Source organism: Trachypithecus francoisi, unplaced genomic scaffold (genome assembly GCF_009764315.1).
Source record: "Trachypithecus francoisi isolate TF-2019V2 unplaced genomic scaffold, Tfra_2.0 Lachesis_group21, whole genome shotgun sequence".
In the NCBI taxonomy this organism is placed as follows: domain Eukaryota; kingdom Metazoa; phylum Chordata; class Mammalia; order Primates; family Cercopithecidae; genus Trachypithecus; species Trachypithecus francoisi.
In genome coordinates this window covers 26,766,121-26,778,419 of record NW_022681467.1, presented here as the reverse complement: position 1 = coordinate 26,778,419, position 12,299 = coordinate 26,766,121, and the positions used below count along the sequence as shown (strand labels likewise).

At 40.2% G+C, this 12,299-nt stretch overlaps 1 protein-coding gene across 1 annotated transcript; it reads right to left on the bottom strand.

Annotated features, from left to right (window-relative positions):
* Positions 1–3,330: 3,330 nt before the first annotated feature.
* DEFB115 (defensin beta 115) lies at positions 3,331–6,081 on the bottom strand. The gene is given in 3 exon segments (XM_033185352.1): positions 3,331–3,503; positions 5,719–5,787; positions 5,790–6,081. Coding segments are annotated over 3 exon segments (264 nt in total). The 5' UTR covers positions 5,812–6,081.
* Between the last annotated feature and the right edge of the window lie 6,218 nt (positions 6,082–12,299).

Genomic DNA, 12,299 nt, shown 5'->3' with positions numbered 1-12,299 from the left:
ATCTAAAAACTTATTGGATAAATATGAGTTTTATGAGATATTCAATGCTAGAGAGTTAATGCTTCCTAAATGAGTATAAGCTGGTTCTATATGTAGAAGGCATGACTACACAGACAAAAGATCAAGAGGTAGACAATGCCTTATCCCAACTACAAGCTAACTTTGAATTAGTTTCCTTTATGATTGAATCGTAGCAACTAAATTCTACTCTATCAGCCTACCAAGGGAAAGGGTGAACCCTCTCTGGATGAAGATAATATCATTTGAAGCTCTACAATATTTTATACAATGTGTCTGGAAATCAACAAAATATTAGCTGTCCATTAACCTCTGTTCAACTTTTTATGCTATTATTGTTATGCATATTATTTCTATAAATATTATAATGCCCTAAGACATTATTATAATTGGTTTTTATAGTCAATATTCATTTAGATTTACCAAATAGTTATCACTTATAATGTTCTTTACAAATGGAGTTTTTTGACCAAAATGAAAATAATTCTAGTTAAAAGCATGAAAATAAAAAATACTTTACTGTAGGTTTGCCTTTTTAAAAATGTAGCACAATCACAGTTATTTGCAAAAATATTCTAGGTTCCAATCAGGTTTTCTCTGGACTTTTCCTTATGCTTTGTTAGTTAAGCAGTGTTTTAAAAAGTTACTTCTTATATCATCATTCTTGTCAATTTTCTCTTTAATTTTCGTTAATGTAATTCTTACTGATCCTCATTTATTAATGGCTTTGCATATTAACAGTGTAATTTTATAACATGACTATCATTATCTAGAGAAAATCCTGCATGTTCAAGAAGGTTTAAATGTCACTCTACAACAATTTGCCATGCATTTTTGCATTTTCACAATTAGTCCATGGAAGACATTGACCTGCTGGGTTTGGGAGAGGCACAGGTTCTAAGAAATTGGGATGTTTGAGTGACTTATTTCACCAATGAGTTTTTAAATTAATAAATATTCTTAGGATGACTTTTCTTCCCTACTTAACCTCTTTTCAGAGGGGGATGGAATAATCTGGTTTGCATTAAGAACCTTTCAGGCAGAAGGGGCAGTGTATAAAAAGAAAATTTAATTAGATTAATTAATTTCCAGGAATAAGGTTGTTTGGGAGGTCCATGGTGGGAATTGAAAGGGAGGAGGAACTAGATATAAAACTACTGAGGCAGGCAGGGGTTATCATAAAGGGAGTTGAGAATTGATTCCTGAAAGGGTTATGCAGCTTTTGGAAAATTTGGAAAGAAAAAAGTTTCATATTTGGATTGTAGAGATGCTCTTCTGGCAACTGTATGAAAAGCCTGGAGCGAGTCAAAGTCCTAATGAGAGAAAAAGAGATGACCAGGATGCTGATGTTACAGTATGTCTGTATCAGTCTGCCAGGGCTGTCACAACAAAGTATCACAGATCAGGTGACTTAAACAATACAAATTTATTTTCTCACAATTCAGGAAGCTAAAAATCTGAGACCGAGGTGTCAGTAGCGTTGATTTCTTCTGAGTCTTCTCTCTTTGACTTGTAGATGGTCATGATCTCCCTGGAGCTTAACGTGGTCTTCTTGTTCTGGGTCATAATTATTTGTAGAATAATTTTGTCCTAATCTCTTCTTATAAGAACAGTAGTCCGATTGAATTTGTATCTGTCCTAATGACTTCATTTAAACGTAATCACCTCTTCCAAGACTCTATCTCCAAATGCAGTCACATTTTGAGGCACTGGAGGTTCTGACACACAACACACAATTTTTAGGGAGTGGGGCACAAAATTCATTCCATAGCAATGGACAAGGAAAGATGATGGCTGAACTGGAAGACCAGAGGCAGAGATGAAGAGCAGGTGCTATAGAAGCAGACTTGGAAAGTCTCTGTGGCTAACATGATATATGTGTATGGGGAAGCAAGGAGGAACAGAAGGTGTATTTTATGGTTTGAGTACCCAGATTGAGGTATACATTTCCTGTTTCTCAGTCTCTCTCTTCATCCTCCATGCCTTTGCTCTCTAAGGTGGCATCTTCTGCAATCATAGGTAGAGAGTGCATAATTCTCACCATAATGTAAAGAATGAGGAAGGCCTTAAAGGTTGAAAGGTATACGGAGTTTGTAGTCCAGACCAACGCTTCCATTTTGAAGATGCTTCGTAGTATTCTAGTCGGGGGAAATGAGAGAACTGACAGGAAGTATTTTGAGAACTGGGCTGCCATTATTGTGATGATTACTGTACCTTGTCTTTGGACTGTATCCTCCAGATAATTGTGTCAACAGAAGGTAAGGATACTTTTCAACTTCAGATGTGATTGGCATTGGCCCTTGAGCTGCAACTCTCTGCAAAGCCAGAGCCATTTCTCCCTCAAGTGCAATCCAGGATAACCTTTATTTGAACCTGGATGAACCTGCTAGGACTGGGTTCATTACACATTTTAGCCACAAGAGGGCACACAAAGCTCTTTCTTCACCACATCTTCCCTATTAAAGAGGTTGGTTCTGTGTGGGAAGAGTCAAGTGAAACTTTTGGTAAGGCAGCAATCTCGTTCCACTTGGAGAAAGCACAGTGCCTGAACCCAGGCATTGCAGATTCAAAGTCCTGTTACTGAACTAGCTATCTGTGCCATTTAGGGCAAGTCACTTAAACTCTCTGTGACTTAGTCTCCTCTTCTGGCAAAGGAGCACACTAGTTCCTATCTCCTGGAGCTGTTGTTGGGACAAAATGAAGTAAAGTGCTTAGGACAAGACCTTGCACATAATAAGTTCTCACTAAATGTTGCGCCTTTTATTTTCCACTTCCATGTGCTTGGGGGCAGGAGTAGTTGCCTCCTGGTCAGAGGGCATGACAATCTTTGGACAGCCAAAGGTGCTTAGGAACTTGGGGTAAAGGATAAGTTCCAAGAGTAAGACCATACGGCAGAGCCTTGAGCTAAATTTTGAGCTTAAGACAGAAAAGGACACTTTCTGGATTACACTGTTTTATTGCAACTCTCCAGGGTGAGACATTAGATAAGAATCTGTAGCTAAGGTCCAATTTACGTTAACCTGGTAAACTTCTACATTCAGGGACCCGGTCAGAGGTTCGGGAATTCAAGATCTAGATCCTATAAAATTTTCTTACCATGAAAACTACTATTATCAGTCATATCCAGCGATGGCTTAGAGCATTGTTGGGCTACAGTAGACTAGAGAGATATATTGATAGCAGGAATGAGTGTGTTTTTCTAACGGGCCCTATGAAGACTTCACAGAGATCTAGGACAATGCAGGTGCCCCCGATAGCCATTTCACTGACTCATTATAATGACTATTAAAATTCTGAATTCAGAAGTCGCAACTAGATATATAGCTCGCTTGTCTCTTTTTGGTCATGAATGTGTGATACTTTATCCTTTTCTTTAGGGACATAGCAAATATATTTTTCCCCACATTTTTCTTTCTTCCTCTCAATTTCTTTGCATGATTTCCTGCATCTGCCAATTCCATAACAGCACCTTCTGATCCATCCATCTATCAAAATAAGCAAATACATGAATATATAAATACATTTAAAAAATAAATACTATTAAACTAAGGATGTTGGTAATAGTAATAATGGTTAGAGTGAAACATTGATTTTGACACCTAATGACATTCATGGGAATGTTATAAATTTGTGCATGTTTCTATTCACAATAGCAAAGACTTGGAATCAACCCAAATGTCCATCTGTGACAGACTGGATTAAGAAAATGTGGCACATATACACCATGGAATACTATGCAGCCATAAAAAAGGATGAGTTTGCGTCCTTTGTAGGGACATGGATGCAGCTGGAAACCATCATTCTTAGCAAACTATCACAAGAAGAGAAAACCAAACACCGCATGTTCTCACTCATAGGTGGGAACTGAACAATGAGATCACTTGGACTCGGGAAGGGGAACATCACACACTGGGGCCTATCATGGGGGGGGGGAGGAGGAGGGATTGCATTGGGGAGTTATACATGATATAAATGATGAATTGATGGGTGCTAACGAGTTGATGGGTGCAGCACACCAACATGGCATAAGTATACATATGTAACAAACCTGCACGTTATGCACATGTACCCTAGAACTTAAAGTATAATAAATAAAAAATAAAAAAAAATTTGTGCATGTTTAATGACTACTGCTGGTCTTGACATGCAGTAGGTAGGAGTAGTTATCTTCCTTCCTCTAACCAGCTCTAATTGAATTTTATTCCTATGCTTATTATACTTTCATCTCTGTCATTTTTCACGGTCTCACTAAATCTGGTTCTACTTCCTCTCTAAATCTAGCTGCTTGCTAGGGAGTGGGACTAAGCCTTCAATTATCTGTTTTTTCTCTCTCCATTCTTTATTCATCTAACCACAATTTGTTGAGCATCTACTATGTGCCAGGCATTGTTTGTTCTAGGGGTGCTTGCCCCAGGGGTTGTTTAAAGCAAGACCCTGAACAATGGATGATCAATTTACATTCTGAGCTGTGGCTGATGTTGTGTGTGTGTGTGTGTGTTGGGGGAGGGGGAGGGGGGGTGCAGGGAGGGTTTAACACTGTGCCCTTCTCTGATTTATTTTCTGTGACTCTCAGTCAGGGCAGACTGCAAACCCAGCTTTCCCAGCACATTGGATTCAGTTGAGAGATCATTATATCTTAGTCTAAACTACAGATTCTTTCCACTTGTCTTTTCCCCAAACTCTTCTTCTGGGAGATAATTTCTAATTCTCTCTCTTTTACCGGAAGGTTAAGACTGAAAAAAATCAGTCACATTGACTCTCACTTTTCTCTTCCAGTATTTCATAAGTCAATATGTAGATTCTTTCTCCAAAATGTCTCTTGCATCTGCAACTCCCTCTATTCTACTTGCCCTCACTGGAATATAAGGCATGCTCAAACCAACTCAGAGTTAGCCCAGAATAACCTTCTTTTGCTTCTAGAACAACTGAGTGATTGGCAAATGCTTTCAGCTTGAATAGCTGCTCCAAGAGAGGATGTGACTTCCAACAGCAATGACCCAAAGGAAATCACAGAATTAAAAATCATCAACTTTAGAGCCCCTGGGAAGCCTAAGGGGAAAACATTTCCATTATAAAGTTATTCACCACCTGGCCAAGACGCCTGTTTATACTGTTAGAGAGCTTTGAGCCTGTTCAACTTGAAAGCCAAAATCTGCTCTAACCCCAGCTCCACACTGTGAACCTATTTTTATAAACCTGTAGATATCCAACATCAACTTACAACTTTTTCACCATATATTCCAAGACAAGAGCAAGTTGCCTCCTCTGCCTGCTTTAAAGGAGCACTCAAAGCCCAACAACAGTGGAGAAGTGAAGTCATGAGACCGATTATTACAAGAGGTAGTATCAACTGAAAGTGGGGTTGAAGTGAGAGACTCACAGGATGAGACTGTTGACGTATGGGCCAGAGGCATTCAGGATACTAGAGATGTTGGGGTTGCTTCTGCATATGGAAAGGGCGTCATATAAAACACCTTGGCCTCTGCAGATATTCTCCAGGTTCCCTAATGAGAAGCACCATCATGGTCAGGGCTGGCAGGCTGCCCTTCTTATGGGAGCATATTCATTATAAGCCCTTCATCAGATCTCCGCTATCCCCATGGGCTCTCCTCACTTCCACACATATTCAATTTTCCAGTGATTCTGTGGTTAGGACCCCATCCTCACTCCCTTTTCCTTCCTCTCCATGGTTCTGTTTACCTGGGGCAGTCTGAGCCAGGACCACAAGGACAACTAAGGCCAGGACAAAGAGTTTAATGTCTACTGAGGGGGTGAGAAATGATCTGGCAGCATTCTGAATGTGCTGGGGACGCTGGGTGTGCACTCAGCATTTTATTGACCTAGGTAAGGCCGAATCACAGACAATAAATCAGAGAAGGGCAGAATGTTACACCACCCAGAGCATCAGCCTGCCACTCAGCAGTATAAACTGATCATCCCGTGTTCAGGGTCCTGCTCCAGATCTCCTTGGGGATGGTGAAAGGCACTAGCAGAGGAGGTACAAGTCCTCCACAAGGCTGTTGCACTGGGCAGATCGCTTCTCCAACAAGCCTTTCCTGTCCCTCTCCTTCGTAGTTTATCCCCCTTCCCTACATTCTCACAGCGGCTGTTTTCTTTTCCTCTGTTTGTTTATCATGACACACTGGAACTAAGTGTTTTTCTAGTTCCTCCTCCCTTTCAGAATGATACCCTAAGGGAAACTTTTAATAGACAGTGAGACCCCTGAGGCTAGGAACAGGCTGTCATTTTGTTACACCCAGAGTATGCAGTGAACATGTGTTGGAAAGCATTGAATGAGTGAATGTACATATGGCATATACTTGTATCCCGGTAGCTCTTAGAACTGGCATTTCCCAGCTAAGAAAACGCAGGCTGAGAGTGGAAAGGAATTGTCTAGAGTCCCACCATGAGCAAGAAGGAAACAGACTGGCGTGGAAGCCCTCATAACCCAACTCGTTGTCCAGCTCTTAACTTTGAATTTTTATCCTATTTTCCTACTCCAAATCCTTCATATCAACCGTTTCTGGGCCTTTCTTGGACTCTAGCCTCAAACAACAAAGCAAAAAATATTTCTTGCAGTTTTTCCAACAAAAAGAAGAGGGCACTGCCCAGGCTCCATTAGGAGGGCTGCCTGTGGGTCCACTGGATCTTCCTTTTTGGGTTCCTGGTCCTTTTCCACCTTTGGGTGAGTCCAGTGCGCATCGGTTCTACTCTCCTCTTTCTACAGGCAGGCAGCGGAGATGACCTGATGTGGTTCAGGAAATTTGTTTTGCTGTTAGGATTTGGGCAGAACTTTCTTCAGGAAAGCAATGAACATCAGGGTCATCCATTGACCTTCCACTGTCGGGCAGCAACTGTGCTAAACACTTTATACATATGAACCCCTGGAATCCTCACAGGAGCCCTGATAGGCAGGCGTGATGTGCTCAGGGTTACACAGTGCCTATGAGTGAGGTCTGGATTCAGATCTGTGTTACCTGTCCCCAGAGAACATGTTCTTTCTGTCATCCCAGAGGATTATGCCTGAGCAATGATGGAAGGGGAGGTCTGTTTAACTTGAAAAGCAGTAAACAGCTGGAGAGAGTCATAGTTGCTGTCTTCAAGTATCTGAAAGGCATGTTCTGTGTAGGCCCACGGCCCAGAACTAATAGGCCTGAGTGGAAACTGCAGGCACACAAGTTGAAACTCATCAGATAGACCTCTGAAGATGGGAACCATCTGGAAAAATGGTTAGACTGCCTGGAGGAGCTGGCGGCTCCTGCTGTTCTAAAGTTGCAGACTGAGACAACATGACCACTCCCCTCAGATTCTGCAGGGAGGATGGCTGTATTGGCTGCGTGTGGGTCTGTGCACTGGCGCAATTCTAGGCACTCAGCTTAAGAGAAGAAAGCAAAGTCTGGCCATTCTAATTAGGGAGAGGGACAAGAAACATATAATGTCAGTTGGTGGTAAGTGCTATAAAGAAAAATAGGGAAAGGAGAATAGAGAATCGTATACTTGTGTGTGTGTGTATGAGAATATGTGTGTGTGAGCGTGTGTGTGAAAGGCACATAGGATTGAGTGTAGAGTAAGAGGAACAGAGAATAATGATACGTGTGTGTGTGTGTGTGTAAGGCACATAGGATTGAGTGCAGTGTAAGGGGAATAGATAATATGATATACATGTATGTGTGAGTGTGTGTGTGACACACAGGATTGAGTGTAGAGTAAGGGGAATAGAGAATCATATGATATACGTGTGTGTGTGTGTGTAAGGCACACAGGATTGAGTGCAGAGAAAGGGGAATAGAGAATAATATAATATACATGGGTACGTGTGAGAGAGTATGTGTGTGTATATATAAGGCACACAGGATTGAGTGCACAGTAAGGGGAATAGAGAAAAATATGATATACGCGTGTGTGGCTATTTTGAGCAGGAGGGCCAAGTAAGGACTCATTGAGGAAGTGGCACAGAGCAGAACCTGAATGTACTAGGAATTGAACCACATAGATATCTAGAATCTTCCAGGCAGAGAGAACAGCAAGAGCAAAGCCCCTGAGGCAAAAAAGTGTTTGATACGCTAGGAAGAGTAAGAGGTCAAGTGTGGTTGGAGTAGTGGGAGCAAGAGAACGGATAAAAGAAACTGATATCATAGAGGCAGGCATAGCTACATCCTATCAGATCCAATAGGGCCTCGTTAAGGACTTTGGAATTTATTTAAAATGTGATGAGAAATTGTGGTTTACATTTTAAGTGATCTTTCAAATCCGAAAGTTTATTTCTGTATATGAGACATCATGTTCTCTATCCAAAAAGTAAAGTATTTGGGCTAAACTAATGTTTCCTGAAACATGTGGTCCGTACCGTTGATAGTATGTGTGATCATTTAGGCAACACAAAAAAGTATATGTTTTTGATGGTTATTTACTTCAATGCTCATTTAGGAAAAAATTCACTAGTCCTTGATGTCGTGATTTTATATATAACATCGCTCAGGATTTGGGCTTGGTATGGATTTAAGTAAATGGACTGTGTTGATCTCTATAAGGAATATATATATATTATATGTTCCATATATATATATATATATATATATTTTCTTTTTTTTAATGAGACAGAGTCTTGCTCTGTCGCCCAGGCTGGAGTGCAGTGGGCAATCTCGGCCCACTGCAACCTCCGCCTCCCGGGTTTAAGCAATTCTCCTGCCTCAGCCTCCCAAGTAGCTGGGATTATAGTCATGTGCCACCACACCTGGCTAATTTTTGTATTTTTAGTAGAGATGGGGTTTCACCATGTTGGTTAGGCTGGTCTCGAACTCCTGACCTCATGTGATCCTCCCGTCTTGGCTTCCCAAAGTGCTGGGATTACAAGTGTGAGCTATCGTGCCTGGCCTCTTAAGAAATATTAAGTAGGCCGGGTGCGGTGGCTCCAGCCTCTAATCCCAGCACTTTGGGAGGCCGAGACGGGCGGATCACGAGGTCAGGAGATCGAGACCATCCTGGCTAACACGGTGAAACCCCATCTCTACCAAAAAATACATAAAACTAGCTGGGCGAGGTGGCAGGCGCCTGTAGTCCCAGCTATTCGGGAGGCTGAGGCAGGAGAATGGCGTAAACCTGGGAGGCGGAGCTTGCAGTGAGCTGAGATCCGGCCACTGCACTCCAGCCTGGGCGACAGAGCGAGACTCTGTCTCAAAAAAAAAAAAAAAAGAAAAAGAAATATTAAGTATGCAATATAACAGGCTATAGAGGATATGGCAAAAAATGTTTATTAGGCAGTATAAAAATAGCTAATGTTAGTAGCTAGAAAATTGATAAGGACCATTCTATGAAACAGAAAACTGAAACTCAGAAAGGTTAACTGACTTTCTCAAGGGCACACAGCTGGTAAGCCATGGGGAGGAGAAACTGGGTCTTGGTTCATCTGACTCCAAATCCATTGCTCCTTGCATCAGGGAACACTGTCTCACCAAACACATAAGTCTCTGACTTTATGTCTTTCTTTGATTATTTATTAACTTTTTATTTTGAAATGTAAATTAACAAGAAATTGCAGAGATAGTAAAGAAATCCTGTGTGCCTTTTACCTAGTTTCCCCTAAATGTTACATTTTGCGTAACTGTAGTACAATATCAAAACCAGTAAACTGACATTGGCACAATGTCTTTGTATAGTTTTATGTCATTTGATCACAGGTATAGATTAGCAATCAATATGCAAAACTCTTCAGTCACTGCAAAGATCTCCCTTGTGCTACTGCCTTATAGTCACACTCAACCGCCTACACCCTCCATCCCTAAACTCTGGAGACTACCAATTTGTTCTCCATCTCTATACTCTTCTCTTTTTTTTTTTTAGATGGAGTCACACTCTGTCACCCAGGCTGGAGTGCTATCTCAGCTGACTCCAACCTCCGTCTCCCAGGTTCAAGTGATTCTCCTGCCTCAGCCTTCCAAGTAGCTAGGATTACAAGTGTGCGCCACTATGCCTGGCTAATTTTTGTATTTTTAGTAGACATGGGGTTTCACAATGTTGCCCAGGCTGGTCTCAGACTCCTGACCTCAGATGATCTGCCTGCCTTGGCCTCCCAAAGTGCTGGGATTACAGGCATGAGCCACCATGCCTGGCCTACTTTTGTCATTTTAAGAAGGTTATATAAATGGAATTATATAGTATATAGCCTTTTGGGATTGTATTTACCAATAGGTTGTTCATTTCATTGCTGAGTAGTGTTTCATGGTGTGGATGTACCACAGTTTATTTAACTGATAACCTATTGTAGAATATTTTGATTATTTCCAGTTTTACATTATTATAAACAAAGCTGGTATGAATATTTATGGACAGTTTTTTTTCTGTGAATGTAAGTTTTCATTTTTCTAGATGAATGTCTGGTAACCACTATTCTATTTTCTACTTCTATGAGATCAACTTTTTAGCTACCTCATATGAGTGAGATCATATGGTATTCGTTTTCAGGGTCTGGCTTATTTCACTTAACATAATATCCTCCAAGTTCATCCATGTTGCCACAAATGACAGGATTTCATTCATTTTTATGGCTCAATAGTATTTCATTATGTATATATACTAAATTTTCTCTATTCAGTCATCTGTTCATGGGCACTTTGGTTGATTCTGTATCTTGGCTACTGAGAATGCTGCTGCAGTAAACATAGGAGTGCAGACATCTCCTTGACATACTGATTTCCTTTCCTTTGGATATATACCCAGTAATAGGGTTGCTGAATAATATGGTAGTTTTATTTTTAATTTTTTGAGAAACCTCCACACTGTTTTCCATAATGGCTGCACTAATTTAAATCTCCAACAACAGTGTGTAAATGTTCTTTTTTCTTCACATTCTTGCCAGCATTGTTATCTTTTGTCTCTTTGACAATAGCCATTCTAACTGGAATAAGGAGATATCTCATTTTGGTTTTGACTTGCTTTTCCCTGTTTATTAGTGCTGTTGAGCATTTCTTCATATAACTGTTGGCTATTTGTCTTATTTTGAGGAGTGTCTCTTCAGATCATTTGCCAATTTTTAAATCAGGTTACTTGGTGGTCTTTTTTTTTTCTCTTGAGTTGTTTCAGTTTCTTATATATTCTGGATATTAACCACTTGTCATATATATAGTTTGCAGACATTTCTCCCATTCTATAGGTGTCTGTTCACTCTGAATGTTTGCTTTGCTGTAGAGTTTTTAGCTTGATTTAATCCCATTTGTCTATTTTCGCTTTTGTTACCTATGCTTGTAGAGTCATAGCCAAAAAATCTTTCCTTCACATCCATCCTCTTGTGAACATAATAATTTATTTTTAAAAACAAAAAAAGTAACAAAAAATCTTTGCCCCAGTTTAATGTTATGAAGTATTTCACCAATGTTTTCTTCTACTAGTTCCATAGTTTCAAGTCTTACATTCAAGTCTTTCAATCATTTTTAGTTGATTTTTGAATATGGTGAAAGATAAGGGTCTTTCTATTCTTGTTTTTTGTATTTCTGTAAAGAATGTCATAAATGTTGATGACATTCATGGTCCGGGACACATAACCCTCCTGTGTAAATAACTCATAATCTTCCTGAGCCCAGCTATCACCGGACACTTGCAAGTTAGCTCACTGCAACTTTGGGGTAATGAGTACTGCTCCCAGCACTCTGGAGCCCAAGAACCATTCTCTGAAATCTCCAGTAACCTTTTGTTTCCTTGCAGTCAGCTCATCTCTTGCTGATTCTGTCCATTGCTTCTTTGAAACATATTTTCATACTTTCTCTAATAAATCTGCCTTTCTTTACCTACACCTGTTGTAGTAAATTATTTTACCCCTGTGCCACTGGCCCAGATAGTTGTCACTCACCTGCGACAGTTTCCCAAAAACTTAACTACTAATAGCCTTGTGAAAGTTGTCAAAATCAAAATGAGTTAAGAAAATCGGGACAAATAGAGCCAGGGAAGGTCATGAAGAGAGGGTTCTTATGTTTGTGTGCCTGATAACAAAAATGATCACAGACTGCAAAAGCCACAACTTTACACAAAGGCCACTGCAACCTTATGTAAAAAAATACTTCTAAAAGGACATCTGCCTAGCAACTACCTGTCGAACCTCAGATTGGCATCACCCTTATTATTGATCTTTGTAATCAAGGATAATTCTTTCAAAATAATTATGTCATCCTCCTCATTTTTTCATTTAAAAGCCCTTGTCATCCTTGACTTCCCTGAATATGCACATAGTTTACTGTGGCATGTGTATTTCCGTTGTAATGCTTTATTCCTAAATAAATAAATAAATATAT